The sequence below is a fragment of the Diplodia corticola genome, assembly GCF_001883845.1.
Source record: "Diplodia corticola strain CBS 112549 chromosome Unknown scaffold63, whole genome shotgun sequence".
Classification (NCBI taxonomy): Eukaryota; Fungi; Ascomycota; class Dothideomycetes; order Botryosphaeriales; family Botryosphaeriaceae; genus Diplodia; species Diplodia corticola.
In genome coordinates, this window is record NW_017971542.1 from 46,303 (window position 1) to 74,277 (window position 27,975).

A 27,975-nucleotide genomic window follows, 5' to 3' on the forward strand; every position below is an offset into this window, starting at 1 on the left:
ACATGCATCACATCAAAATCTTGCAGAGGGACTGCCACTTCGGGACAGCATCCCGCGGTCAAGTAAAATCCTTGCCCAGGAGGCCCCATACACCGTACCTTAGTACCTTCATCAAAGGAGAACGCAGTGACATTGGTGCACGCATTAGCAGCAGAATCAGCGCCAAGACCGGGTTTTGTTCTAGCAAGCTGAGTATACCGCCCTAGATGGTGGTTCACCGCACGGCACCACATGAGCTACGTCCCGGCCCATTAATGCGGCCCGCTCCCGGCTAAATGCCCATGTGCCACTACGGTGGAACATTTGGGGGCGAACACAGGCCGCTTCACCCCATTCGCTACGACAGTCCCACAACCTTGGTATACTAGTGTTCAAGACGACTCTGAGCTGATGTAAAAGGGAGAAAGTCCGCTCGTACGTCAGAGAGCCAGCGTACGTATGTACAAGTGAGACCGACCAGGGCGAGAGGGCTGCACTCGGCCGAAGTCGGCAGCGCATGTATTGATCTTGGCTGCATGTAATACAAAGTACAGTATGCATCATATGTAGGGCTTCTCTCGTCTGTCGATTTCATTGGTCATTTACAAATCGGATCCGACTCAATTCTGGGTTGACTGCCTTTTCAGCTTCCTTGAAGGGGCAGTGCTCAATATAAGCCCATTCCACATGCCCACCATGCTTTCAGATGAAGCTGCTGTTTGATTTTAAGCTGCATGTTGTGTCACCTCGTGATGCATTTTTATTGTACATACAGTGTTGTAGCTGGACGATATTTTCGTTCCGACGCGCCGGAACCGATGCTCTTCTCCACAAAGAAAACCGGAGAATCTCTACTGTTTGTCGATCCATACCCGCAATTGATGAAGGGGAATCTGACGCCAAAAGTGATGTCAGGCATCTATACACTGGCAGGGGGTGGCATTTGCATTTGTACCGGAGTTGATGTCTACTTAGTGTGGCCGGGCTTGAGCGATGACGATGAAACATCACGTGTAGCCCAATATGTTCTCCGTTTGTGCGGCACTGCCCTGCACGCGCTGCCTCTTCCGGAATATTGGAGATGATTAGTGCAGGCTTGATGCTGCCAGGGACCGCGTTTGACGTATGTCACGGCTGCAGCAATCCAAACTTTTGCTAGGATATAGACCAGTGGCTAAAGCAGACCGATGCATCGTCACTTCCCATTTTATCAATGCATCTAACGTATCTCTCTTTCCCTCTCCATCACCTACTCAGAACGTTGATGTAGGATAAGTCTCGATGGCACTTGGATATCGTGCTCTCATATGCGGCATCCTGGCCGGACCCTTGAGCCTCCAGTCAGTGTTTGCCTTGCCACTATTGGATCCTTTGGTCAACCCTTACGTTGACTGGCTCACTTCCCTCCTCAGCGGCAAAGGTCTGGTTGAGGGTACTCTGGGTACTGTCCAAGGTGCGCTCGGTGTTGGAAAGACATACGACTATGTGATTGTGGGCGGTGGGACAGGCGGCAACGCAATCGGGGTCCGTCTTGCTGAAGCTGGATTCTCAGTGGCGATCATCGAGGCGGGACTGTACTATGAGATCGGGAAGCCCGTGCTTGGCTCCACTCCGGCAGGCGGTATTGTGGGCATCGGTGCCAACCCCTTGGACTCGGATCCGCTGGTCGACTGGGTGTTCAAGACAGAGCCTCAAGCGGGGGCAAACGACCGAGAGGTGCACTATGCTCGCGGCAAATGTCTCGGGGGCACGTAAGTCATGACCAAAGCTAGCCATCTGTTGATAGAAGACTCACAATGCAACTCTCACAGTTCCGCTCTCAACTTCATGATCTACCACCGGTACGTAGCCATGTTTGGGTATTTCAAGGCCAGTAGCTGATCCATGATAGGGGCTCAGAGCAGTCCTATCAACAGTGGGCGGATGCAGTTGGCGACGAGAGTTACACCTACCAAAATTTCGAACCATATTTTCAAAACGCCGTCACATTCACGGAGCCCAACAATGAGAAGCGCGGCGCCAACGTCACAAGCAAATACGACCCCGCCGCCTTCACCTCTCCCGGCGGCCCCGTGCAGGTCGGCTACACGAACTACGTCTCCCCATTCTCTACCTGGCTGGAACAAGCCCTTCTGGCCGTCGGCCTGAAGAAAACCAGCGGCTTCAGCAACGGCAAGCTGCTCGGCACGCACTACACTCAAACAACCATCCGTTCTTCCGACCAGACCCGCAGCGCATCCGATGCATACATCAAGAGCGCCCTCTCCAACCCCAACCTGTCCGTCTACACCAACACTTTGGCCCAACGCATCCTCTTCGATGCGAACAACACGGCAACAGGTGTCACTGTTCAGTCCACCGGCATCACCTATGACATCCAGGCTGCGAAGGAGGTCATCGTCTCCGCCGGCGCGTTCCAGAGCCCACAGCTCCTCATGGTCTCAGGCATCGGCCCGCGCTCGGCCCTCGAAGAACACGGCATTCCCGTTATCGCGGATCGCCCCGGTGTCGGGCAAAATATGTGGGATCACGTCATGTTCGGGCCGGCGTACGAAGTCGGGATCAACACGCTGGACTACACGCTGCACAACCCGGTGGCACTGGCCGATGCACTAGTTGACTATGCGGCCGAGGCGGACGGAGTCCTGTCGTCCAACGTCGTCGAGCTGCTTGGGTGGGAGAAGCTGCCGCAAGAGCTGCGGGCAAACTTCTCGCAGTCAACGAGAGACGTCCTCGCGGGGTTTCCGGAGGACTGGCCGGAGGTTGAGGTGCGTTTTCTCCTGGTTTCTTTTCCCACGCTATCTGACTCTCCCGTTAATGACGTCCACCCCGCCTCGCAGCTCATATCCGCCAACGGCTTCATCGGTGACTTCGCCCTCCCAGTGCTGCAACAGCCCCTCGATGGCAAGCAATACGCAACCATCCTGGGCGGTCTGGTCGCGCCGACGTCCCGCGGCAACGTCAGCATCACGTCTTCCTCCATGACTGACGCCCCGCTCATCAACCCCGCCTGGCTGACCACACTCGCTGATGAAGAAGTCGCCATCGCCTTGTTCCGCCGCCTTCGGCAAATCTGGGCATCGGGGCCACTGCGGGAGATAAGGGTGGGAGAGGGGGAGTTCTGGCCAGGGTTGGGCATAGACGACGATCAAGAAATCCTACAAGTGGTAAGAGAAAGCGCGATGACAGTATGGCACGCCGCGTGTACGTGTAAGATGGGGCAAGAGTGGGACGTGATGGCGGTCGTGGATGCGAAGGCGCGGGTGTACGGAGTAAAGGGGTTGAGGGTGGTGGATGCAAGTGCGATGCCCATACTGCCGCCGGGACACCCGACGGCTACAATTTGTGAGTCATCTTCTCATTGCATTTATCCGCGACGAGCAGAATCCTGACAATACGGTATAGATGCGCTTTCGGAGAAAATTGCTGAGGGTATTGTGAAGGAGCAGAGGGGGGTGTAGATTGGTGCTCCGATTTCTGTTACTTCCGGATGATGAATGAATTGGCATGGTCGGTGTGACGGAAACATGGACCGAGCGATGGTTTCTTTTTTTTCCCCTGGGTGGGTGAATAATTTCTTATCTTTCTTTTCCAAGTGGCGGCCGCGGGCTGGGTAAGAGGAGCCGGCTCGGACAGCTACACTACTCCATAGTTAAATAGCTTCCCGATATTCTCTTTGATAGCGTAACATACAAGTGATAATTAGCTTACTATGAGAGGAGTGGTAGCTGCAGTGAAACTCCGGAGAGCGTTTGAGTAAGGATATATATTTTGCATGCGACGCGACTGCAATGTCAATCATCAATACCGCCTTGCAGGGCGTATATGACGTCTACTTACTCGGAATTCCCGAGATTTTGCTGACGCACGTTCACGCTGGCGATTAGAACGGCCGCTGGAACGACCGAACCGAAGTGGGCAACCGAAGCGATCGGGCAAGACATTTCCAATTCAGTATAAGGCAAAGAAAGTCCGCGTCAGCCGTGCGCCGTTAGGGGAGGCGTTTCGTGCGCGGGAGGCCTGATCTTCGGCTCTCAGACAACGATGCGGCCAACATGTTCGGTGATTCGGGCTAAACACTTCCTAGGCCTTGTCCTTTTTATGACGCTGCCCTCACGTCCTCGGTCCTGATTTAAGCTTAACGCTCGAGACTGGCCATGTTTATTTCCACACCGACCCTGCTTGGCATACTGCTTCTTTTTTTTCCCTACCGTCTAGCTTTTGCACGCCAGCACAATGCACAAGGCCCGGATCTTCGCAGCCGCTGGGCTAATCACAAACACCGCTTCAGCAAGCTTCGCTGACCCTGAGACTGAGCATAGACCTAAGTTCCGGTATTGGTACGATAAGGATCCCGTTCCGCTCCGACGCTCTGGACTTCCCACAGAGATTGGTAAACCCTCGTCGGTTTTATCTGAAAGCCCCGAGTTAACGCTGCATAGGCTCCCAGACGCGTCTGTTCCAGTCTCGATAGTGCAAGAGGACATCGCAACCATTGCAGCTGCCGGTGTAGGAGGCATCGAATTTGTTCCATACTATCAGTATGGATTGCCTGAATCTGAAAGCGGCGTTGTGCCGCCAACGGACTGGACGAAGTACGGCTTTGGTTCCGACGCGTTCAGAAACATCTTCAAAGCCGCCTTGGAAGCTTGCCGTGCCAATAACATCACCATGGACTTTGCGCAGGGTGCGAATCAAGGCGCAGGTGCCCCGAGCCCACCCGAAGACGTGGGACTGGCCGTCGAAATGGTATTACTACCTTCAGCTACGGGACTCACAGTTGATGGCCACTAATGTATTGCGTTGTGTTATAGGCCTACGCCAATGTCACAGTCGGAGCGGGCCAAACTTTCAACGGAACCCTGCCGCTATCCAAACAGCTGGACAATCCTTTCACCGCACTTATGAACAGCCCGCAAGACTTCGGTCAACAGACTCTGTTCGCTGTACAGGCTATTGAGGTTGTCTCCAGTAAGTTTATCCATCTTCATCTGTTGTCAGTGTCCTAAACAAACTGCTTTTGAAGCGTCTCGCGCCAATGTGGGCGAAGGTGAATTCTCTTCATCCTACGCCCTGAATCAGGTCGGTGAGGTGATCGACCTGACCGCACAAATTGGCGCCGGTCGATCTCTCAATTGGACCGCGCCCGCGGGAAACTCAACTTGGAGGGTCATCGCATGGTACGAGCGGTACACGAATCAGAAAAGCTGCCAAGGGGGGCTCAATGCCACCGACCCAATTGGGAACGGGTCATGGGCTGTGGACCACTTCAGTGCCAACGGTTTGGCCTTCACACGGCACGTTTCACGCCACAAATATGCTAACGAGTCCGACAGGGTCGAAGAAAATCACCCAGTTCCTGGATGAGCATGTCTTTCCTGACGCAGAAACAAGGGAGCTGCTGGCTTCTGTCGGGAGACTTGGTAGGTTGGCATCACAGATCATACCACAGGCCAAGCTGACACATTCCAGCATGGGAAGACAGTATGGAAATGGTGTCAAGCCTGTGGTGGACACCGAGTCTGCCAAGCAGATTCAGTGGCGCAAGGGGCTACGCCATCACCTCGTGCCTGCCATTCCTTATTGTCCCTGATAACTCGTGGAATAGCGCCATCGTACCGTACGGTGAGGGATTCCAGTCAGCCGAGAACAAGACGTTCGGTCAGAAGTGTAGCGAAGATTACCGGACCACATTGAGCGAAGGCTATAATGACTACCTTACGGAACTTGTCAACTGGTCCAATGAAAGAGGACTCTCGTATTCAGCGCAACCGGCGTACAATTTGCCACTGGAAATGGTCAGTCTTGTTCTGTGGTCATTGCCTTCTTCGGCTGACTTTGAAGCTCAACAACATCCCCGTGCTGAACATTCCGGAAGGAGAATCGCTTGCGTTCAGTGATGTTGTGGATACTTACCGCCAGTTTTCTGGCCCTGCCCATCTTGCTGGCATGTCGGTGATATCATCCGAGTGTGGGGCTGTGAGCGGTGGCCCCTATTCGCAGTCACTTCCCGATCTTCTCTGGTCGGTACGCCGTGGCCTATCTGCTGGCATTTCCATGCACGTTCTCCATGGATTCGCCTATTCTGGGAGATATACGAACACGACCTGGCCATCATTTACGACATTCTTCTACATGTACAGCGACATGTGGAACAGCAATCAACCCAGCTGGATCCATATAAACGATTCAATCCAATACATTGCGCGGAACCAGTACATGTTGCAAGGTCATCCCAGTGTCGACCTGGCCTTCCACATGGACAGTGCTCCGTGGAAGCCCGAAGAATACTACACCGACACGAACCTGGAAAGCCTCGGCTATACCTACGAATACCTTTCGTCAGGTAACCTTGAGAACGCAACCGTGCGGAATGGAATCCTCGCGCCGAGCGGGCCTTCGTACAAAGCACTCATCTTTCTCAACCCGACTGAGATGACACCGGATGCTGCAATGAAAACCCGATGCTTCGCAGATGCGGGCCTTCCAATTTTCATTGTAGGGGGGACCAATTTTTCTGATATCGGGCAGGAACCAGGTGCAGCAGCACAAGTCTCCAACATTTCGAGCGACTTGCACTCGCACGAGAATGTGCACGTGCTTACGTCCAGTGCAAAGCTGCCCGAAGCCCTCTCAGGCGTAGGCATTCTCCCCAAAACATCATTCTCTTCCAACACCACAACCTGGTACTCGGCATGGCGCAGCAGCGGGGGCATAGAGTATGTCTACATCTACAACGACGCTTCTTTCACCCAGAGCATCAACGTCGCCTTTGCTACAGATCCGGCACGGATCCCATATCACTTGAACGCCTGGACTGGCGCCACCACAGCCGTGCTCCAATACAATAGGACCACCACTGGAATTACCATCCCCGTCACCCTCGCCGCCAACCAGACCACCATCTTCGGCTTCGCCCCCGCCAACACATCGTCATCGTCATCCGCACTCCTCCCCTCCGCGCCGCCCGTTCACGTCACCTCCTCCGGCGACGCCCTCGTCGCCCTCGTCGACTCCACCGAGTCTGGCTCCACCATGCAGAAGCTGTCCGCATACCTCTCCGGCGGCACCGCCTCGCTGCAGCTATCCACCGGCGCGACGGTCAACCTGACGGCATCGCCGCCGCCGCCGACGAACCTGACGACGTGGGACATCCGCATCGAGAGCTGGCACCGCGACGAGGACGACGACGACCGGTACAGCATGGCGACCGCCGTGACGAACCACGTCTACAACGACTCCCGCTTGGCGCCGTGGACGGAGCTCGGCGGTGACGATGGCGCGCTGGATGGCGTCAGCGGCGTGGGGCGGTATAGGACGACGTTCGTGCATCCGTCGGTCGTCGCGGACGGCGAGGGGAGCGGCAACGGCAACGGCAGTACGGCGGCGGCGGCGTTGAGCGGAGAGAAGGCGAAGAAGGTCGGTGCGATTCTGCATCTCGGCCCCGTCGTCAATACGATCCGCGTGTGGCTGAACGGGGCGGTGCTGCCGCCGATCGATATCGCGGATGCGGTGGTGGACGTGTCGGATTACGTGTTGGAGGAGAGGGTTAATGAAGTTGTTGTGGAGGTGACGACGACGTTGTTCAACCGCGTCAAGGCTGATGCGGATGCAACGTGGACGTATGGGCTGATGGCGAATAATGAGAAGAACGGGAGATTCTATGAGGTGAATGAACCGAAGGGGTATGGGTTGTTGGGACCGGTGTGGGTGCAGTGGGTGGAGGTTGTGGATGTCTTGTAGATCGATGTGCGTTGGCTGTATGAGTATCTTCGTGCTGTCAAATGCGTCGTTGCTTCAATTGGAGAAGAGCATGCCAGCAATGTATACCAGGTGGAAGACAGTGTTTCGTAGACTAGCTTCACCTTAAGGCTGACTTTCTCCAAGGTGCAATGGATCAGAAATTCCATGTTTGGAGGATCTACGTTCACAATGCTGAAACACTCGTCGTTTTTTCGAAGGCGTTGGTGCTAAATGATGGCTCTTCTGCCTCGAGTTTGATAGGGATAATCTCAGAGCAAGCGTGAATCTTCATTGGTCAAGGCCGGGTTGAGACAATCATTGGTTTGGGTAAAAGCTAGATATTGTAGGATTTGCTTCTCCAGTGCCGTGAACTCTGATCTCCTCAGTCCTTGAAAAGATTGGCCCCCACACCTGGGTGAACAGGGATGCGGTTACTACGTACACACACGGGCGAAGAGGAAAAAGGGCAAGATCGCCGCGTCAGCCCGCATTCAGCTGGCGAATCCTTCGTTTCGCAGAGAAAGCAAAGCATCCACTGAGGATTAAGTTCATCGACGTTGGAGGAGCTTGTGCCTCGGCGCTTCCGCGCGGCCAATGCTGGCTTTTCGAGTTTTCAAGAGGAGCGGGGTGCCGCCTCTGTCCTTTTCACCGCTGAGATACATAATAATCCTCACTGCCCGTCATTCTTGACGATCCGAGCAAATGCAGGGCTACACCAGCGTGCCAACCCGCCATGCACTCGCCCCCGGGAACACCCCCGCCTCATGGCACGCTTGAGGTCGACGTCACCGCTCAACGTGACAATGAACGTCAGGCTCAACTCCAACACAGCAGCAGCAATCTCCTCTCCGAAGTATGGGTGGCGGCGTCAGACAAGGATGCGAATGCGCCGCAACTCGTAATGGACGGAAGTTTGCCCATCCCAAAGGTTGCGGATGAGAGTGCACCGCAGGTCATCGACACGGACACTTTGCCAGAAGCCATCATCATCGAGGACCAACGAAGGCCGCCGCCACGTCGCATCTGCGGACTGAAAAAGCGCACTCGTTGGATCCTCGTTGCTGTTTCAGTGGCGGCAATCGTTGCCATTGCCGTCGGTGCTGGAGTCGGGGCTTCGCGATCCAATTCCAATTCCGGCGACGACTCGGCAGATGGCGACATGAGTCTTCTCTCAACCTCGAATCTCGCGGCCGCAAACTTCACCACAGACGGCGTCGACTTCCACTGCGTTTACTACCAGCTGGAATCAAAGCAGATTTACCTGTCTGTTTGGAACTCGTCTAGTGATGTCTGGGCTGCTTATCCCGTCGTGCTGGATAGAAGTGACGTGTTGAAAAACACGCCCATAGCTGTTGACATCCAACGGAAGAGTGACAACGTGCGTGATGCTTTGCTGGCTTATTTTGTTATTCGCTGACCTTCGATAAAGGTGCATAGACATCACGTCTTCTACTATGGCGCAGACAAGACGATTCGCGGAAAGGCAGCCGATACTCCTTATGCAGCGAGTTGGGATGACAACAACGGCTTCGACGCAGAAAAGTACAGTGGAGACGTCAGTTCGCTCACTTCATACTCGAAGGAGTGTGAGACATGCTACGCTGCAATTTCCATCGTCTATTACGATGGGAGCCTGCAGTGGACAAGTCCGAAGGCCGACGACAGTGGCCAAACAGCCTGGACTCAGACTACTTTGCCATCAGGACTACCCAAGCCTGCAGACGGCACACGGCTGGCATTGAAGCCTCTGTACAACGGCACCACCGGAAATGGAAAATTCATCGCCATGTTCATGACCACCAACGCCAAGAAGCTGGCGAAACTGCTCTACAATGGGCCACAGGACAGGTGGGAGGGTGGTAGGATATCTGCTCACGTGGCGCTGTGGGTACAAAAGCTTACAGTATTGCAGAGACCTTGGACGTCAGCCTCTCGGCCAATTCCGCCATCGCCGCCTTCACAGCTGGCACATTTGTCAACGGCAGCGACTCCAAGTCCAACTATACCATGCAGGTCTTCAACACGCATCCCGGCGAGGCGAGTGGAGGCGTGACGCTTTCTTCGTACTCGTCTAGCTCTTCTACCTGGAATTCTTCATTGTTGGAGTCTGGCTTTGAAAAGGTTCTGAACAGCTCTGGAATCGCTGCGAGTCAGGCAGGGCAAGTGTACGGCACTGTGCTGTCTGACGGCGGAAGACCGCAGTTGATTGAGTGGGTGTGGGACATGGGGAACGGTACTTACACCTTGACAGGTGCGGTAAACACGACCGTCGCCGAGTAGACGTACGGGCTGAAGCAGCGTACCCACCAATCAATTCAATCAATTCAACCCATCTAAAGTAGCAGATTATAGGTAAAATAGTGACGATTTGAATTGATTGCGCACGGGGTCGGTTTAAACTATTTAATACCAGTTTCAACTAGTAAATTGGGTCACGATTCTTGGCATGGGATTAAACCTACTGCCACCGCCGCCGCTACCGCCGTCTACTAGTATCACGATTCTTGGTATAGCGTTAAACCTGCTGCCACCGCCGCCGCCGTCTACTAGTATTACGATTCTTAGTATGGTGTTAAACCTGCTACCGCCGCCGCCGCCGCCGCCGCCGCCGTGCACGGGCGTGACTTCCTAAATAGGTTTAGCTCCGGGCGGAATAATAATAATACTTAACACTATACAAAATTATTTACGATATTCTAACCACTACACGTATTTTAGAGATAACTAGTTTAACGTATATTCTTACCGGAATTACGTTCTCCGTAGCCTAATAATACTCCCTATCGCCCTTGCGGTATGTTTCGCCGTTAAATAAATTAAATTAATTAGCATTTCGGGGGATGCGAATTAATTTATCAATTATATACGCGAATTAGGTAAATAGAAAAATATCCGCGCTTGAATTGCAAGGCTTGCTGAGATTGGTCAATTTTCAGATTGGGTGGGTACGCTGGGCTGAAGTCCCACCGGAGCCGCGGGGAAGGAGGTGTGCTCTATTCATTATTGCTTTGTTTCCATATTATTCATCGGCCAGTCGATGAGCCTCTAATTACATGACTCTGTTGCTCAAAAATCTCATTAAAACGGAATGCCAACCAAGCTCATCCCCTCAGGAGCTCGACCACGACCGCCTCCGACGCCTTGACCACCACGCTCCTCTTCGGCGCACCGCCCTCAACGTTAATCGTTACGGGCGTCTCACCATCCGTGTACTCGGTGCCGTTGTTCTCGGCCGTCCACCTTTTACCCGCCCAAGTGATGCTGCTATTCGCCGCCGCGCCGCCGGGCGCCGTCAGCCTCGACACGCGCACGCTCGTCACATCATCCCCGAGCCCGGTCAACGCGACTTCCTTCTCGCCCCGGGCGGCCCCCGTGCCGTTATTCCACACATTCAGATTCAGCACCGCCACCTTGGACAGCTTCCCGCCGTGGTACCCGGCGTAGCCCACGACGTTCGGATGGCCGTCCAGCTCCAGCGCCCGCACCGCCAGATCGCCGTCCCCGCCGACGAACTCGGCACCCGCGACGAGCCCGTAGTAGTTGCCGTGCACGGCCTTGGGGTGGCCGGTGGTGGAGATGGGCTGCCAGGCCGACATGCGGAAGTTGGTGCCGAGCTGCATCGAGACGCGCTCGATGCCCAGCGTCATGCCGTGCAGCAGGAAGTCCAGCGTCCAGAGGGAGGCGCCGAGGGTGTCGTAGAGGGCCTGGTTGACGCCGGCGCTGCTGTCGACGACGATGGCGGAACCCACTTCGCCGAGGATGAAGGGGACGTTGTGTTTGGCGGCGAAGGCGATGTTGTCGCCGAACTTGGACTGTATTTCCGAGACGGTGCCGGCGTGGTTGAGGAGATCGTCTGTGCGCGGGGGTGTCAGTCGGTCAGTTGGGGAGCACAGCATTATGGGCTACGGACCTTTGAGGGTGCCGCTGGCGGTTGTTTGGTAGTAGTGCTGCGAAACCGTCTTGACGTATCCGCCGTCGTTGAGCTTATCCCAGAGCCCGGATCTGCACACAAACGATCAGCACCGCCACGAGATGAGCCGACGCCGGGTATGTACTCACAGCCCCCACAGCGTCTTGTTCTTGACCCCCGAGGCCAGCGTCAGCGTCTGGAACCAATCCTTCACCCCACTCTGCTTCAACGGCCCCACCCTGCTCGTCAGATCCGCCGCGTACGCCGTCCACTCCCTCGCGTAGTCCTGCGGCCCCCACGAGCTGTTCCTGTCGGTGCGGCTCCCGCACCCTATGGTCGGGTAGAAGTTGGGCTCGTTGCCGATCTCGAAGCCGTCCAACGTGTCCGTCGTCCCCCCGAGCGCGTCGATGCACGCCTCGGCGAAGGCCACCCCGTTGGACACGTTCTTCCGCGCCAACGGGATCTGCACCGTCCACCGCGGCGCCAGCCCGTCGGCCCCGGCCAGGTTCGCGAAGCCGTCCAGCCACGGCTTCCCGATGTCGACGTCGGCGTGCAGCGCGCATTGTGCGTTGCTCGTCGTGTTGACGGCGAGGGAGGTGAGCGCCGGCCTCCATACCGTGTTGTCCATGGACGTCCCGCCCACTCGGATATGCAGCGGCGCGCCCCCCGTGCGCGTCGATATTTGTGAGAACAGGTAGGTAGAGAGGCGATTGGGGGTGGAGCCGACCCCGGCGTAGTCGGGGAAGGATGTCATTTCGATGCCGAAGCCGATGTAGCCTTTGTCGACGGCGGTGGCATCGCTGGCCGAGGGATTGAGGCTCCACTGGATCGTCGAGGCACTGTCGGACGATGAATTGGGCGCTGGCGCTGCCGTGGCAGTCACGGCGGCGGCGCAGAGGATGGCAAGGTCGGTGGTGGGCTTCATGGCACGATGGTGTTGGCTTGTTTACCAAACACTCGGTGTCGGGAGCAACTACCTACTATATGTATCTCATCGACTTTTCCAAATTTACCTACAAGCGAGATGGCAGTGTTTCGATGCTGCGCCACTGATCCTTTGCCCGCCCCGCTTTAGGCTCACCGCTGCGCACAAGGATCGGCACTGATGGATACATTTATGCTACCACCCGGTGCTATGTAGGCAAATTGGTAGAGAAGCTCGCCCCCTTTAAGCTCTACTTCCGTCCCAGTCTTACTGTAGTTGGTGCACTGCCCCATGCGCACTTTCAGCCCCGTGACGTAATCTCACTACCGTCTGCCGATCCCATCAGCCATATTGGCGTGAGATTTAAAGCCTTTTCGCCGCCGCCTAGTCTCACCACTACCGCGCCAATGAAAGCTTATAAGAGCGGAGAGCCGACTTCTTCCAGCCTTACCGCTCCTATGCGCAGCGGGAGGTGGCATGGTCATGTGCGTTCGGCCCTGCTGGTTGTGCGCACCCCTGCCTGTGTTCACCGGCTCGCTTCACTTTTGGACCCCACGGCGTGAGAAAAGTGTTGGGTACCTCGAGACATGCTGCGTCCCATGCACCAATGGATCCATGGAACGCCTGAGGATAACCATTCGTCAAAAATTCGACAGACTGTTGGCTCCAAAAGTGGCCCAGAGAGTGCCTGGCCTGTTGGCTACCCCTATTGAACCTTCACTCGATGCAAACATACCTTCTGCAGAGCCTTCCGACGGTATGAGATTCTCTTGATCATTTTCCACTTTCGCCGCCACCTGGTTACCCTGCATCAATCCCACAGCAGCCGCGAAGTAGACTCCTGTAGATCAAAAACATACATGTACCGGATTGTAAGTCTCGCCCCTCCACCCACCACTACTATCGATCAGTAAGTACCCAGGTAGGCAAATGCACAGCCCCCTAAGAAGTCGAATGTCCGCACATCCCACCCTATCAGCCCGTTCGCCGCATCATTCACGTATGTCGGCTTACCAAAATCCTTCTCCGCACTCGTCTCGCTTCGGCCTTCCCAGACTCTGCCCCCGTCCTGTTCATGTTCTTCTTCATTACTCATCCCATTCCTCTCTTTCTTCTGATCATCCGCATCATCCTTCACTTCCACATCTTTCTTCTTCTTATTTGTTGCTTCTTGGGACTTCCTGGACGCTTCTTTCTGCTCGCCTATCTTCTTTTCCAGCTTCTGTGGCTGGCCCTCTACGCCGCTGCCAGCATAACTCCCGCGACCCTCAAAGAAAAGTTCCAAGAACACTTCCCACTGCGCCACATGCCAGACTGAGTCCGGATTATACACGTATCTGCAGTTGTACCATCATACCAATTGAACAATGAGCCAATTCGTGAAGGCGCAGGCAAGCTTAAACCGTGTTAAAGAGTACTCAAGTGCACTGCATCGATGAATTTGAACAACTCCTGCCTTGGAGCTCTTTTTTTTCAATCGTCTTCCGCAACCACTTTCTCTACGGGACAGCGTTTCGCTACTCCTTCTTTTTCCCCATCTGCCCGTCATGTCCGTCGACCACCCGTTCTACAAGTACAGCCCCAACCGTGGGGCTGCCCTCGCCTACGCCATCATCTTCGGCGTTACCACCCACATCCACGCCTGGCAATGCCTCCGCAGCAGAATCTGGTAAATGACGACCTTCGCAGTCGTCGTGGGGTTGGTCATGCAGCCGCTGTGCTTCGGGGTGTTCGTAGTCGTCGGCGTTGGGTTGAGGCGGCGGGTGGCGGCCGTACTGGCGGCGCAGGTTGCATGTACAATGAAGTGAATCCCAGCGAAGTAACCAGGCCATTGGGGGAGGAATGGCCTGTCAAGGTGGAGGGTTATACTCTGCTTCTGGGACGGCACCAAAGGACCACCATGTGTGGAGCATGCACAAGGCGGCGGCCACATCGCTAGCGTCCCTGCCTATTTGTCTGATCTATGGACTCATTGGAACATGGCTAGACTCACCTCCACCAAGGATGTCATGTCTTCGACGCTCTGGATGTTAGCTGGAAAAGATGTTTTCAGCGGCCTGTGGATGTCCGGCTTCGGTTAAAATGACACCAGCGGGTGGTTGATGTGAGTGGGATGCTTCAGAGGCACAACATTCCTACAGTTATTTACACCATGACGACGCAGACGTGGTGCAATAGTCTTCTTAAATCATGACTGGTCTTGCTTTCGGCTTTGATCTGCAACAGGATTGACGACACCAGCAGCGCTAAGTGGGGGTGACGGAGCAGAAGATGGCCGAAGCGGTGCTTGTAATTTCCCGTAGTTGGTTAGCAGTGCCCCGCTGCCATAAGCTGAGTTCCCGAACCACCGTGATCACAAGCTTTAGCCAAGCTGTGTTGGCAGCGGGCTCGTGCACAGGGGTTTTATTTGTGCGGCTCAAAAAAGAAGCATTTGTGGATGCGTTACGCAGATCGACGTCAGCTCGCGACAGCAATTCGGGCCAACCAGTGTACCTCCCCCATGATCATCCTCCCATACAGTACCCATTAGGTTTGATCGACACAACACCGTTCCCATTGCCGGCAGGCTCAACAGGATCCATGCTGACATTCGCAGTAAGAGGGTCAGCCTCTCAGCCAGCAACGGGTGAGGGTCTGGATGGGCGGATGCACCATTTGAGAAAAAAATCAATATTCTCTGGCAGTGGGTATCAGATAAAGGAAGACGGGTTGTCGTGCTTTCTGGCCTTCGAACAATACAACACTCAACTCCATCACGCAATCCCCATTCAATCTCCAACAACACAGCACCCGCCTGCATCACCCAATTCCATCACAAGATTCCTCACTCGACTCCATCCCTCGATTCCATTGAATCTCCAAACAACGTGAGCATTCCTGACAGCTTCGCTACGAGCAAAACTCACAACTTTGTAGTCAACCGCAGCCATGCACGCTTTCACCATCACCACCGCTCTGCTTGCAGCTCTCGGCGCCACTGCCAGTCCGATTTACAACAACAACAACAACAACAACAACAACGCAACCGAGGTCGATGTCGTCCGCCGGTCCAACTCCTGCTTGGGCATGACTGCTCCTGCCGACGACTACCAGTTCGTTTGGAGCGTCTACCTGGACAACGACGACAAGTACAACAAGCAGTGTGGCGGCGGCTGCCTCGACAACTTGCGCGGGCAGTGCGGCCTCATCGTCGACTGGGGATGCACTCGTGGTAGCGACAACGTCGCCCACATGACTTTCTACACGGACGATTTTTGCACACCCTACAAGGTCTCGAAGGCGCTGAAGAAGTGCACCCAGGGCACCCAGGTCATCAACTGCAACTAAGTCGGGCAGGGCCTAGACTAGTGCTGCCTTGCACGTGGCTGGTACATACAATGGGTGGCAGCGGCGGTGGTGGAAGCTATTTAGATGATTGCTTTATCGCGGCATGGATATTAATGACATACGAATCGTTAGTGGAACAACTTTGTTTTTCTCTGTTGAAGTCGATCGCTGAAGATGCAAGGTATATAATATTGCAAGGTTTGAGAACGTCATGAGTGCGCAGAAACGGGTGAGACGATGGCTGCAAGATTTAGATTACCGGGACAGATGCTGGAGATGAAACAGGCTCATGACCAGTTCTGCAGGAGAAGACGTTGAAAAAGTTGGAAGGTACAAGGCCGTGGCGTGATTGATAGCTAACAAGTTCCCGGAGGAGGGTCGTCGGCGCCGAAGCGGACCAAAGCGGCCTAGCGTGCCGGGCTTCGGCAATGGAGGGCAGGTAAAAAGCAAACCACAGAGTCCTCGTCCACGGCCAAACCCCTTTCAACTCCGAACCCGCCGCAACTTGTCCCCAATAGATCTAGACTACTATGCCGCAGCCGCCTTCAACACTCCGAGGCCGTCTTGCGAAAGCTTGCGACGGTTGCCGAGCCCGCAAAGTCCGATGTTCCGGTTCGTCTTGCTTCGTGATGGCGCTTGAACCCCGAGAAAGCATTGACGTTGCCGCCTCAAAGCAGTGGAAGAAGGGTCTGGGAGATGCAATCCGTGCAGGGTATGTCCCTGTGTGCGTCGGTCGTCTCTCCCGCTGACGCTGTCTTCGAAAGAGAATGGGCGCCCTCGACTGCCGCTGGAGCCAGAGAAAGAGGCCGCGAAGGAAGACTCGGCTCGAAAAAGAGGAAGAGATTCAGCGAGGTAAGCGTGCGGGCAGACGTCCATCACCCGCACGGGAGACGGGAGCTCATCCGAATGCTCGCCAGCTTCCGCAACAGCAGCTCTTAGCCGCCCGCTGCACATGGTCTACCACTCGGCATCTTCCCTTGACACTACGCCAGGAATGACGCCATCGCCAACTACCGTCCCACTTTCTGAAGGAAACGATGCCGCTACTCACTCTCACCACGGCTGCGGCGACGAACTCCCGGACTTCAACCTCGGCGGACCGCGACTGTCCGACCCTGAGACGGCCAAGTTTACAGACCAGACCCAGATCCCAAGGCTGTACGTCGATGGACTACTCGAGGATCCCATGGCATCTGTCCGACGTCCTCGCGATCAAACACATGCTCAATCCCAGGTAGGCCAACCCTTATTGAGCGTACGTCATCTCTGCTGATTGCAACTGCCGGACTCGGACCTTGTCGGCATGTTACTCGGAACCCACTGCGTTGACTTTGCCCGACCTTTCTGGCGGCACAAACCTCAGCCTGGCCTTTCTCTCAACAAGACGCCTGGCCTCGCTATCATCTCGCCTCGGTCATCATAGATTAGACATGCTGGTTGAGGCGATTGAATCGACTCTCAGCGCGCGCATGAAAAGCGTGGATAAAGTGCCCTCCCGCTCCACGGTTCGAGAAGCCCACACACCAACCTCACCCGACGTGGGCGCCTATGCCATCAAGTACATCCAGTGTCAGTGCCTCGCCTATAAATACTGCAGACACTGCTAAAACCACGTAGCCTACTTTGAGCAAGTCCATCCACTTTACCCTTTTCTTGACCGCAAGACCTTCGAGGACCGTGTCTTCAGCCCACAACTTACGCACGAGCTAGCCACCGATAAGAGCTGGTCGGCTCTCTATCATGCTGTGCTTGCCATCGGCTCGCAGTACCACGACGGTGGTAGCTTTGTGCCCGGCAAAGGCCAGGCTTGGAGGTATTTCGAAGTCACCTTCTCGCTCTGCCCGGACCTGCTCATCTTCAAGGCCAATCTCACCACCGTGCAAGCGTTGACCGCAATGGTGAGTCACGTTCACAATTCTCTCTCTCTCTATTGTGGTAGACACCCTAAGCATTCCCACAGGCAGTCTTTGCCCGCAACATATCCTGCATCCAGCTCGAATCCATCACCGTCTCCCAAGCCGCCCGCATGGCCCAATCCCTCGGCTACAACCGCACCACCGGCTCGAGCGCCGCATCGACCCAACGCACCTTCTGGGTTCTGTACTGCATGGAGAAAACAACGTGCTTCTACACGGGCAAGACATCAGTAAGCCGTTCCTCCCACGACCCACTCGCCTCGATACTCACCAGCGCCCAGCTGCTCAGCGACCACGACATCGGATTCGCCGTATGTAACCCTCCCTCTCCACTCTGACTCACTCACTCACCCTCTCCCCCAACACAGCCACCCAGCCACCCTGAACCCGCGTTCCAAAACTTCGACTGGCTCACAGCCTTCAGCCGACACGGCCGCCTCGTATCGCGCATCTACGGCAGCCTCTTCGCCATCAACGCGAGCGGCAAGTCAGCATCGACCTACTACCGCATCATCGGCGAGCTGCGCGCCGAGCTGGAATCCTGGCGGCTCTCGATGCCCGAGCCCTTCCGGCCGGGAGAGGACGGCGGCGGTGCGTTTCGGGTGCGGGCGTTTGGCGGCGGCGGAGCGGGGCCGCCGGCGACGACGGTGGCCGTGTTCGTGCGGTATTTGTATTTGAGCGTGGTGTTGGCGCTGGCGCGGGCGACGCTGCACGTGGCGCGGACGACGGAGGAGGAGTGCGCGAAGCATCAGGCGGCGAAGCGGGAGCTGATGGGGGCGGCGAGGCGGGTGTTGGAGCTGTGTCGGTATGTGGAGGTGGAGGCGTTTAGTCATGTGTGGTGAGTGGCTTCTTCTGGTTTTTGTTTTCGTTTTGTCCGTTTCTTGCATGGTGGTGGTTGGTGCTGATGGGATGCAAGGGTCCTGGTCTTCATGCCGCTGTCCGCCCTGTTCATTCTCTTCGACTTCGTCGTGCACAACCCCGTCCACCCGGAGACGAACAACAACCTGGCCCTGCTGGACATCGCGGGTGGCCACTTCAGCCACCTGGAGTGCGTCAGCCGTGGCACGCTGCCGGCTTCCTTGGTCGCCGAGTTCGCGCACATCGCTCGCCAGTACGTGCAAGACTTTCGGTTGCAGCAGTATCAGAAGATAAAGGGCATGGCGGTGCAACCCACGCCCATGAGTGGAGCTGGGGCGACGGCAAATCCGGCCATGGCGGCGAGTGCCTCGATCACAGCACGCGCGGCCCCGACGGCGATTCCGACCCCGCCCGGGTCAGCGGGCGAGGTCCTGTGGAAGATGACTGGTGCGATGGTGGCTGCTGAGCAGCTCCCGGGATCCAAGGGAATTGAAGCGTCCCAGCAGGTGAGCGTCCGTCCAACGATGGCAAGATATGGTAAACGCTCTAATATTCCTCTCCACAGAATCAAAATACGGGAGATGGATACCCAGTCCCGAATGTTCCTGGTTTGGAGTATACTGACCCCCTGGTGTTCTCGTTCGGAGACAATATGGTATCCGAACCAATGGAGTCCGGGCTCGGTGTCGACATCATGGATCTGTTTGACATTGATCTTTCGGATATCTGGTCGTTGGCGGTATAGTTCGAAAATGAGGCTGTCCGCCTCTATCTGGATGTCTGGGAAGGAATGGAAGTGGACTGGCTGTAGTCTGCGTCAGCAGAATGCGTTTCACAACTCTGCAATGGACCCCACTTGGAGCTGCAGGAGTGGCAACACATGTCTTTTTTTGATTCGCACTAGCATGAGTGGCTTCCACAAACGAGAACCTTCAGCCTATCGTCGACCCGGGCGTGTGCATTGCGGCCCGAATAATCTGCTACTGGAAATGTTCCAGGACAGATTGCGGCTTTGATCTTCAGCCATTTGATAACTTTTTCCAAGTCTACCTTGTGACCAAGCCCACTCAGTAGAGGCACACGGTGATTTGAACAAATTGTGTCATGTGGTGACTGGTTGAGTAGATGGAAGTTTGAACGGAATCCAATAACGCCATACCTATGCCATCAAAAATTGTTCGGAACAGACATTTGCCCACTCAAACCGCTAGAGTCAAAATTTCAAAAAGCCTTTTCGCCTCCACCAGAGCTTTCTGGTAACAAGACACACAACCAATGTACCTGGCCAAAGACGACTCTGAGCCTGTTGACTTTCTTCACTCTGATCGTAGCCAATAAGTCAAAATCCTTGGGTTTGCGCCGGCTAGTCACCACTCGTGCCCTGCACGGCATGCCAGCCTGAGTGAGGTTCTTGTCAACGTAAACGTCAACCTCGTTTTTCCAGCGATTCGGTAGTGGATAGAACACCGCAGGGCGGCCTGATGATCTTGGTTTAGTTTCTTGTTGCCTGCAGCGTAGCTTCTCAACGACTTACCCTTTAAATCGCTGAGCTTCCGGATGCTCAGGGGCCTCTTGTAGAAGTCATGTTGGTCGTAAGTCAGGACTTTGCACGTTTTCGCGCCAAATAGTCCGGGCTCAGCGTTGTCGTCTGGGAAATCGCATTGCGCCAGGATCCAGTCTTCGCCTTCAACCAAAGATGAAGGACGTCTTTGGAGATGTGCCCGCTGCTGTGAGTCTGATAGCTCACGTAACAAGTAATTACATATCGAACGAAGCTTTTCAACATCGGAAATGTCTTCAAGCGCAAAGCCAAAAGGTTGCTGATTTTTTGGACAGTTTTGCATGGTCATGAGGGTGTGATGATGATGAGCTTCGGGGAATGCGCAGTTTTTACATGAAAGCAGAAGATGACATCTGGATCCGCAGCCTCAAACCCACGCGGGATGTTGTGCGTAGTTGGGCGTCTTTGAGCCGTCACATGGGAAAATTCTGTCCGTAGGCTCCCGACAATGCCACCACACGGGCACCACCCATGAACTCAGCCCCGCAAAAGGACTCAGCTGAGGCTTACTTCCAAGCAGGCTTGCGCAATAGCTGAGTGGGTGGCGTAGGATATGACAACCAACAGGGCGCGTGGTAACAGATTTACGGACTAGGCTGAGGTCATCTGCCACATCCGAGGAGGGAGGAGGCCCATTGGCCCTGTAGAAAAATCGATAATGTTGTGCTACAGAGGCTGAATGCATAGCTCGAACGCTTTTGTTTCGGCGAGGCTTAACGGGTAGAACTCAAAACACTCGCCACGCTTTTCTAGAAGCTGAACTTGTGGTCAGCTCTTATTCAACGAGACAGATGGAGTCATGCTTCTAGCATAATCTCTATTATGCTCGATATTTAGGCGGAGACGTGCGGGTCCGAATTCGAATATGTTGTGGCAAGGCTGCGAAGCGATAAGTAACGCTGGATGACCCCACTTTCCGATCCCTGTAGCAGTCTTGCGATAATCAACAATGGCGTGCAATCACTAAGCCGCCACATTTGCGCTGGATGCAATCTCCATCATGCAATACTTTTTGAGGCTGTCCTACAGCCGCAGAGGGACTCAAGAGAGCAGATTAAAATACCCTTTCACCAGCCATCAAATGTCTTGTCCATCTCAAAGCATTTTCTCGAAACAGCTGACTTCTGATCAGCATTTCCGCCCCGAGACGCCCGGGATCTTCGTCAGCCTCGTTGCAATTTTCTGCAATACGCAGTTTTCCAATGGAAGCAACCGGTTCCAATATTGTCGCTCCTGGAAACAGCAAACCCTGGGCAGAATATGCCGTACTCACCTTCGGTAAGGTCAACACTGCCGAACTATGCCTATCCGACCGCAATGACTTACTACTGATTAGATGGCGGCGGTATCAGAGGCTACGCAAGCCTCCTGCTTTTGAGGGGGCTCATGAGAGCCATCGAGAGAAACGAACAAGACTATTCCGATTACCAGGACTCTAGCTTCCAACCAATATTCCAACCACAAAACACCCTCAACGGCAGTCCAGGCCTGCCACAACCAGATGATCGGCCGGTATGGCGAAGAGTGTCGACACTCGAACCGCCGCCCCGACGACGGTCGTTGGAGAGGGGCGAGAGTGGTGAGCAACATCTTCAAGGATTTTTGCCCTGTCATTACTTCGACTACATGTTTGGTACAAGCACTGGGGGGTAGGGCAATTCAGACCGGCTTGTTGGGTTTCGCTTGCTAACTGCTTGCCACAGCCTCAATGCAATCATGCTTGGAAGGTTACGAATGAGCATAGACGAGTGCATCAGTCACTACCCTGCATTGGTGAAGAAGATCTTCAGCAAACCCCGGGCAAAGATGATGGGCTTCAGAGACAGGTACAACCCAAAGCACCTTGAAGAGGCCATCCAAACCCTGGTTGCGGAGAAGTCACCGCGGCGGCCCGGAAGACATACAGAGCGTCGGTATGAACACTATCCGTCTCCGCCGGACATATGCAAAACGTAACTATACTCTTCAAGGACTGGGAAGCCCCGCTGATTGGAACTGCAGAGTTGTTATCGCGAAAGAAATATCTGCAGATGGTACGGTTGAGCGTCCTTACCGCTTCAGAACATACAACACGAGCTATTTGAAAGGAGGCCGCGACAATTCCGGACCGGCAGACGATTTTCCAATATGGAAGGTTGCTCGGGCGACATCTGCAGCACCAGGATATTTCAAGGAGATGAAGATCGACGGCCGTAAATACAGCGACGGCGCTGCAGGTTTCAATAATCCAGCGAGTCTGGCCATCAAAGAACTTTGGAAGACGGTCAGCGACCGCGACCCGTTCCCGATCGCGCTCCTCCTGAGTATTGGTACCGGGAAAGAAAAGGCCGATGAGGAGGATTGCAACACCCACAAGCACAGGGACTCGGGAAGCCGCAAGAAGAGAAAAGTGAGGGGAGTATTCGGATCCATGGCGCGAGCATCAATGAGGCCATTCATACAGCCCATTGGCAAAGCCAGAAACAGGCTGAGCCGTGCCAAATATGAGTTGACTGAGACGGAGAAGATACATGAAGACGTGGAATTTGAAATGTCAAAACAACGCCGTCCATACTACCGACTGAACGGAAATGAAGATGTGGGGGCTTTGGAGCTTGATGAGTGGAAGGAAGACACGCAGTCCAAGATCGAGAAGAGCATCGCCACTGAGCTCAGTAACCCAGAAACCAACCGTAAAATACAGGAATGCGCTGATTGCCTTGTAAAACTACGGCGGGCAAGGATTGCTAGTGATGCATGGTTGTGGACGCGGTTTACAACCTGTAGAACGATTCGTTGCGGCTTTTGCAGGGCAGCAACTGAACCAACGTTCCAGAAGATGAAAGACCACTTGAAGCAGAATCACAGCACAGTCGTTGATGGAATGAGGAAAGAGCAGATTTTTGTTCTTATAGAACAGGAATGCTTATTTGAAGATCCTGTTCTTGAAGGAGGGCCATATTAGAGTTCGGAATTTCATGGTTCACATATATCTTAACGAAACGTGCCGAAGCCTACCGCGCTGAACGTGTTCACACGTTTATTCCATTCTGAGCACCTCAAGCCTCGCCAGGAGTGGCCGTACCGTCCGAAACCTCCTTGTCTTCTCCCTTCCAGCCCTCCCCATCATTCTTGGGCACCCTCACAAACGCAAAGTCCATGATCAACGCAGCAACCGCCAGCGCCGCGCCAAAGTACAGGGCCGCACGATACCCCTGCACCTCGCTCGCGCCGTTCTTCAAGACCTGGACCTCGATGGTCCCGGAAAACCCCAACCCCAAACTAACGCCGTACAAGTTGAGGGTGCCGACCAGGCTGCCGGCGACGCCCTGATTGCGCCTCCCGACGCTGTTGCTCGCGATGATCTGGGCGGCGACGTAGGTGAAGTCCGGACACAGGCTGCCGAGCACGATGGCGGGAAAAGTCTGCTTCCAGTACGACTGCTGGGCGGGCTGAGTGGCGAGCAGCAGCGACGAGGCGAGGCACGAGACGATGCCGACGGCGAGGACCCAGCGCGCGCCGACGCGGGGGATCAGCCAGGCGGCGGCGGCGACGGCCACGGACGCGCCCGCGGCGAAGGGGATCCAGCCGACGGCGAGGTGCAGCGCCGACCACCCGCGCGTCACCTCCTGCCACGCCACCATGTACCACATGCTCATGCCGAAGGCCATGTAGGTGAGGAGCACGACGAGGATGAGGGCGGTGAAGGTGGGCGCGGCGAAGACGGAGAGCGGCATGATGGGCGAGGCGCCGGCGAACTTGGCTTCCCAGAGGAGGAAGCCGAGGATGGAGAGGATGGAGAGGATCAGGGTGGCGATGACGTACGGGGTTTGCCATCCGACTGATGGTGCTTGGCTGGGGTGGTGTGAGTAAGGGTTGAGGCGGCGGCAAGGGCAGAAGAAGGCGACTTACTTCCAGGAGAAGTTGAATAGTGCGAGACCGCTGACGCCGAGCGCGATGCCTACCCAGTCTACTTTTCCGCCCTTGTCGACGATGTCTTCGGTGGGGAGGACGAGGCACAGTCCCGCGAATACGACGGCTCCGATGATGGCGCTGGGAGAGGATGTCAACCAACCAGGTGCTTCGTCCCAGCCTCGGTCTTGCACAACTCACACGAGTACGAAGAAGTATTTCCATTCCGACTTCTCCAGGAAGGCTCCAGCGAGGAGCGCTCCGATCATGGCGCCAACCGGTGGAGAGGCTGCGAATGTGGCGAGGGTGATGTTGCGGACTTTGCCCGGTGGCACCATGATGGTGAGCAGCGCGACGGCGTTGGGCATCAGGATGCCGCCGCCTATGCCGGTCAGAGCACGAACGGCGATAAAGGACTCGTATGTGGGGCAGAAGGCGTTGACGAGGGAGAAGACGGCGATGATTGCGACTCCGAGCAACAGCATCAGTTTGTGACCGAAGACTGCACCAAGCCGTCCGCTGACCAGGACGAAAGAACTCTGCGTGAGCCTGGAAAGAAGTGGTGAGCAGGCAGTCGGCGGCCAGGGCAGATGGTGGACGACGCATCGGACGTACGGGTATGCTGCTGCCATCCAATTGGACTGTCCTGGTGCAGCGGGGTGCCCAAGCACTTCGCTGTATTTGAAGGCTGCCGCCATGGTCGAGAACATGGTGACGAACTGCAGAGCGTTATTCCTGCGGCTCAATCTGTGAGTTCTGACTGAGGGAATCGTACCTGTATCAGATTACCCGTCACAATGAGTGCGGTAATGGCCATTTGTTTGGTCTTGGTCAAGTTGACAGGAGCGTCGTGCGGTGCTCGTAAGGAGTAGTTGGTCGCTGCTGTGACCACCCGGTCGAGTTCTTCAAGGGCGGTACCGACCGGTTCGATACGAAGGGTCTCCACTTCTTCTTTGGTGTGCGCCATGACCGGAGCCATGTTCGCAGCTGGAGGTTGGCTCATTGTCGAAACCGCGTACGAGGTTGGTAGAGGACCAAAAAACAAAGCTGGGGAGATTATTTGAGCATGGGTTTACAAGAGCAGTGATTTATAGTAGCCCTCTCTCCTAATAATGACGCGGACGTGAACTGTCTGGTAAGGTTAAACAAGCGAGCAGCCGATCAAGCGAGAGCGATCAGCCCTTCTACACGCGGGTTGGCGAATAGCGGTTGGAGTTACCCCACATTGGCCTGCTTACTGGCGTGTTCAGTCCCGTTTGAATGGTTGAGGGTGCTACCTAAACGGGAAGTGGTGGGTGCGGCTGCGCGTAAGTCTACCGGATTGGGCAAGGTTTGCCGCCGCCTCTACCGTGTTAATTGTTAATCCTCCGCACCGAGCACCGAGATATCTGTACTCGCCCCTGATTAACGTGATCAGCATGGTGTGTTGTACAGGCTTGTTGGTGGTACGACCATCAGTGGTACAGTTCAGCTCCATCCTCCGCTTCTGCGTTGGGCCCATTCGACCCTACTAGAGGCACCGTGCAATAATATCGAGACTGTCCGGACTATCCCCAGAGGTTTCTTTGGCGGGGCGTTTATCAAGCTGTGGCAGATGCACTCGTGCCGCGCTACGGCTTGCCTGACGAAAAGCGGGGCGTTCTGGATTATAAATCTTGCAGCCTGCTGTCCTCGCCTCACTCGTGCTTTTCAGGCGTCTGCAAAGCTTGCATCTACCACCAACCGGACTTCTTTCCAAGCCCCGACTGCAAGTCAGCATCGTGAGCCGGTGCCCGCGAACACGCGTCTGCGCTCATCGTCCACTGCCTTTGCAATAATAATGCATCTTCCATCTTCTGAGACGACAACGCAAGGATATAGCAGCAGAAATGTTCTGTAGTAACCGGTTCAGGCCTAGTCCGTGGCTGCCATAACAATGTAGCGATCATCTCCCGCGCTGACGTCAGCTTGACCACAGCGTTGGCGTCACCGGGCTAAAAGCTGCTGGGCCCCGCCATCATCATCTACTTTTTGCTTTTCTAAGAGCGAAACACCACTTGCACCCCCGACCAGCCACAGTCAATCTCGATTGGCAATCGGGCAAAGGTATGCATGCACCAGTGACACGGGGAATGAAGTCGGAATCTGAACTGAATTCGATAGCCAAGTTGGCGCAGGTCCCACCCATCACGAGGACTCGGGCTTTTGGCCGTAGGTGACGTGGTAGATCCAGTAGACGTGGACCTCGGGATCCTTGAACTCCTTCCTGATCTTGCCCATCATCACCTGGACTTCCTCAGGCGTGTACTTCAGCACCCTGGTGAAGAGCGCCAAGCTGTACGCCTCAATGGCCTCGAGCACGTGAATCAGCGCATACTTGCCGATCTCCTTGAGCTTCCTGTCCTTTGCCCAGGGAGCCATCGGGACTTTGTATACGTCATCCTGCACGTTGGTGAATCCGGCATCGATCATCCACTGCTTCATATCCCGCGCCACATCCATGGGTTTCCCAAACGACTCGGCCGCCTTTGCACGACAGTCAGCACACGGCACCGGGCATCCTGATTCCAGGTGAAGGTCATGCATCTCTCACCTCGTTCAGCTTCTCGATGTAAAGCGCCACCGTCGGCGCCTTGGCAGGATACGACTCGTCGTCGCAGCCGTACTGGATCTCAAACTCCTGCAGCTCGATCCAGCCGCCGGGATTGATGCTGCGGAAAGCCTGGGCGAAAAGGCGGGGCCAGTCCTGGACGGAGCCGGCCATGGTGCGGCCGTGGACGAAGTCGTACGTCTCGCCGTCGGCCCAGTCGGCCTCGACGTCGTCGACGAGGAAGCGGCAGTTGGGCGGGACCCACGACGGCTGGATGGGGCTGAGGTCGGAGCCGACGACCTCGCAGGCGGGGAACTGGTCGGCCAGGTCCATGGCCCAGATGCCGGTGCCGGTGCCGAAGTCGAGCACCTTCTTGGGGGCGGTGACGGGGGCGCAGAAGAGCTTGCCTGCCTGGCTGTGAGCTTCCTCCTCCCCACGTGAGCCGACCGGGTTGATTACGCACCGCCGAGGATCAGGGCCGAGATGTGGTGGAAGAGGTCCATGCGGTCCTGCTCCTTGTCGTCGTTGGGGGCGAAGTAGGCGCCCTCGCGGAAGGCGTGGTAGCGCCGGCCGTTCTCATACTTGTAGTTCAAGACGCTGGACGTGACCGACGTCGACGTGCTCGACTGACTGGAGAAGGTGGAGTCGGCGTCGTTGAAGCCGTCCTGTTGAGTGGCGTAAGACGGAACCGGTTGCGGGCGGGTGGAACCAACGGCTTACTACGTACGTCGACTTCGAGGAAGGCATTTTCTGCCGCGAGCGCCATGTTGCAGAGCTGCTGTGTACACAGATGTCCATCCGCAGCAGCGGCACCGGCTCTTCTTCAAGGGCCCGCATGCGTGGCCAACCCCACTTGGCCACGAGTCAGGCCGATCGGTGCTCAGGCCGGAACAGCAACTCGGCCGATCAGCCAGCCAATCTTCAGGACCCGATGAAACACGGCACTTTGCGGCTCTCGAACCAACCTCTGACCCAAAAAGACGGAACTCGGTGCTCTCTTATGTCCGCCACTGTCATTGTTCTCAAGCTCCTGCACCCAGCCCTGGTCGTCGCCATCTCTCCATTGGGAAACGACTTGATGGAAAGAAGCCGAGGCTGGATTTGGAGTTGCTTTTAAAAGGGGCGGCCTCGGGCGGGACCAGAGTAACGGCCCGCGCCGTTTCATACGCCACCGTCCCGCCGCATCCCGTGCCGCCCGCCGCGCCTCTAGTGCTTTTCATGACACGAACTTCGGACCGTGGAAATCACTACACTAAACTACACACCACGAGAACAGTGGAATTCTCACCTCCGTCC

At 55.6% G+C, this 27,975-nt stretch overlaps 10 protein-coding genes across 10 annotated transcripts; 6 read left to right on the top strand and 4 right to left on the bottom strand.

Annotated features, from left to right (window-relative positions):
* Positions 1–1,260: 1,260 nt before the first annotated feature.
* On the top strand, positions 1,261–3,440 carry BKCO1_630006 (choline dehydrogenase; the record flags this gene model as incomplete). The annotated part of the gene is made up of 5 exons (XM_020278156.1): positions 1,261–1,730; positions 1,791–1,820; positions 1,871–2,747; positions 2,820–3,324; positions 3,385–3,440. 5 exons carry the CDS (start codon positions 1,261–1,263, stop codon positions 3,438–3,440), a joined length of 1,938 nt encoding a protein of 645 aa, XP_020126519.1.
* Positions 3,441–4,215: 775 nt separating this feature from the next.
* Positions 4,216–7,722, top strand: BKCO1_630007 (uncharacterized protein; the record flags this gene model as incomplete). The annotated part of the gene is made up of 6 exons (XM_020278157.1): positions 4,216–4,728; positions 4,794–4,950; positions 5,006–5,260; positions 5,316–5,402; positions 5,452–5,777; positions 5,824–7,722. 6 exons carry the CDS (start codon positions 4,216–4,218, stop codon positions 7,720–7,722), a joined length of 3,237 nt encoding a protein of 1,078 aa, XP_020126518.1.
* A 733-nt stretch (positions 7,723–8,455) lies between these two features.
* On the top strand, positions 8,456–10,002 carry BKCO1_630008 (fungal fucose-specific lectin; the record flags this gene model as incomplete). Its single annotated transcript, XM_020278158.1, has 3 exons — positions 8,456–9,100; positions 9,152–9,581; positions 9,635–10,002. The coding sequence occupies 3 exons, from the start codon at positions 8,456–8,458 to the stop codon at positions 10,000–10,002; spliced, it is 1,443 nt and encodes a 480-aa protein (XP_020126517.1).
* Positions 10,003–10,823: 821 nt separating this feature from the next.
* BKCO1_630009 (glycoside hydrolase family 79 protein) lies at positions 10,824–12,557 on the bottom strand (the record flags this gene model as incomplete). The annotated part of the gene is made up of 3 exons (XM_020278159.1): positions 10,824–11,575; positions 11,633–11,724; positions 11,782–12,557. 3 exons carry the CDS (start codon positions 12,555–12,557, stop codon positions 10,824–10,826), a joined length of 1,620 nt encoding a protein of 539 aa, XP_020126516.1.
* Positions 12,558–13,198: 641 nt separating this feature from the next.
* Positions 13,199–14,389, bottom strand: BKCO1_6300010 (uncharacterized protein; the record flags this gene model as incomplete). The annotated part of the gene is made up of 5 exons (XM_020278105.1): positions 13,199–13,363; positions 13,418–13,454; positions 13,529–13,854; positions 13,915–13,953; positions 14,135–14,389. The coding sequence occupies 5 exons, from the start codon at positions 14,387–14,389 to the stop codon at positions 13,199–13,201; spliced, it is 822 nt and encodes a 273-aa protein (XP_020126545.1).
* Positions 14,390–15,485: 1,096 nt separating this feature from the next.
* On the top strand, positions 15,486–15,884 carry BKCO1_6300011 (uncharacterized protein; the record flags this gene model as incomplete). The annotated part of the gene is made up of 1 exon (XM_020278106.1): positions 15,486–15,884. The coding sequence occupies one exon, from the start codon at positions 15,486–15,488 to the stop codon at positions 15,882–15,884; it is 399 nt and encodes a 132-aa protein (XP_020126544.1).
* Positions 15,885–16,836: 952 nt separating this feature from the next.
* Positions 16,837–19,403, top strand: BKCO1_6300012 (fungal specific transcription factor domain containing protein; the record flags this gene model as incomplete). The annotated part of the gene is made up of 8 exons (XM_020278107.1): positions 16,837–17,042; positions 17,308–17,453; positions 17,502–17,782; positions 17,845–18,030; positions 18,082–18,111; positions 18,169–18,638; positions 18,717–19,164; positions 19,224–19,403. 8 exons carry the CDS (start codon positions 16,837–16,839, stop codon positions 19,401–19,403), a joined length of 1,947 nt encoding a protein of 648 aa, XP_020126543.1.
* A 2,018-nt stretch (positions 19,404–21,421) lies between these two features.
* On the top strand, positions 21,422–23,163 carry BKCO1_6300013 (calcium-independent phospholipase a2-gamma; the record flags this gene model as incomplete). Its single annotated transcript, XM_020278108.1, has 5 exons — positions 21,422–21,497; positions 21,556–21,868; positions 21,923–22,132; positions 22,221–22,920; positions 23,035–23,163. The coding sequence occupies 5 exons, from the start codon at positions 21,422–21,424 to the stop codon at positions 23,161–23,163; spliced, it is 1,428 nt and encodes a 475-aa protein (XP_020126542.1).
* A 94-nt stretch (positions 23,164–23,257) lies between these two features.
* On the bottom strand, positions 23,258–25,113 carry BKCO1_6300014 (efflux pump antibiotic resistance protein; the record flags this gene model as incomplete). The annotated part of the gene is made up of 5 exons (XM_020278109.1): positions 23,258–24,053; positions 24,111–24,251; positions 24,312–24,659; positions 24,726–24,829; positions 24,886–25,113. The coding sequence occupies 5 exons, from the start codon at positions 25,111–25,113 to the stop codon at positions 23,258–23,260; spliced, it is 1,617 nt and encodes a 538-aa protein (XP_020126549.1).
* A 1,163-nt stretch (positions 25,114–26,276) lies between these two features.
* Positions 26,277–27,445, bottom strand: BKCO1_6300015 (methyltransferase; the record flags this gene model as incomplete). The annotated part of the gene is made up of 4 exons (XM_020278110.1): positions 26,277–26,615; positions 26,683–27,086; positions 27,143–27,344; positions 27,407–27,445. 4 exons carry the CDS (start codon positions 27,443–27,445, stop codon positions 26,277–26,279), a joined length of 984 nt encoding a protein of 327 aa, XP_020126548.1.
* Between the last annotated feature and the right edge of the window lie 530 nt (positions 27,446–27,975).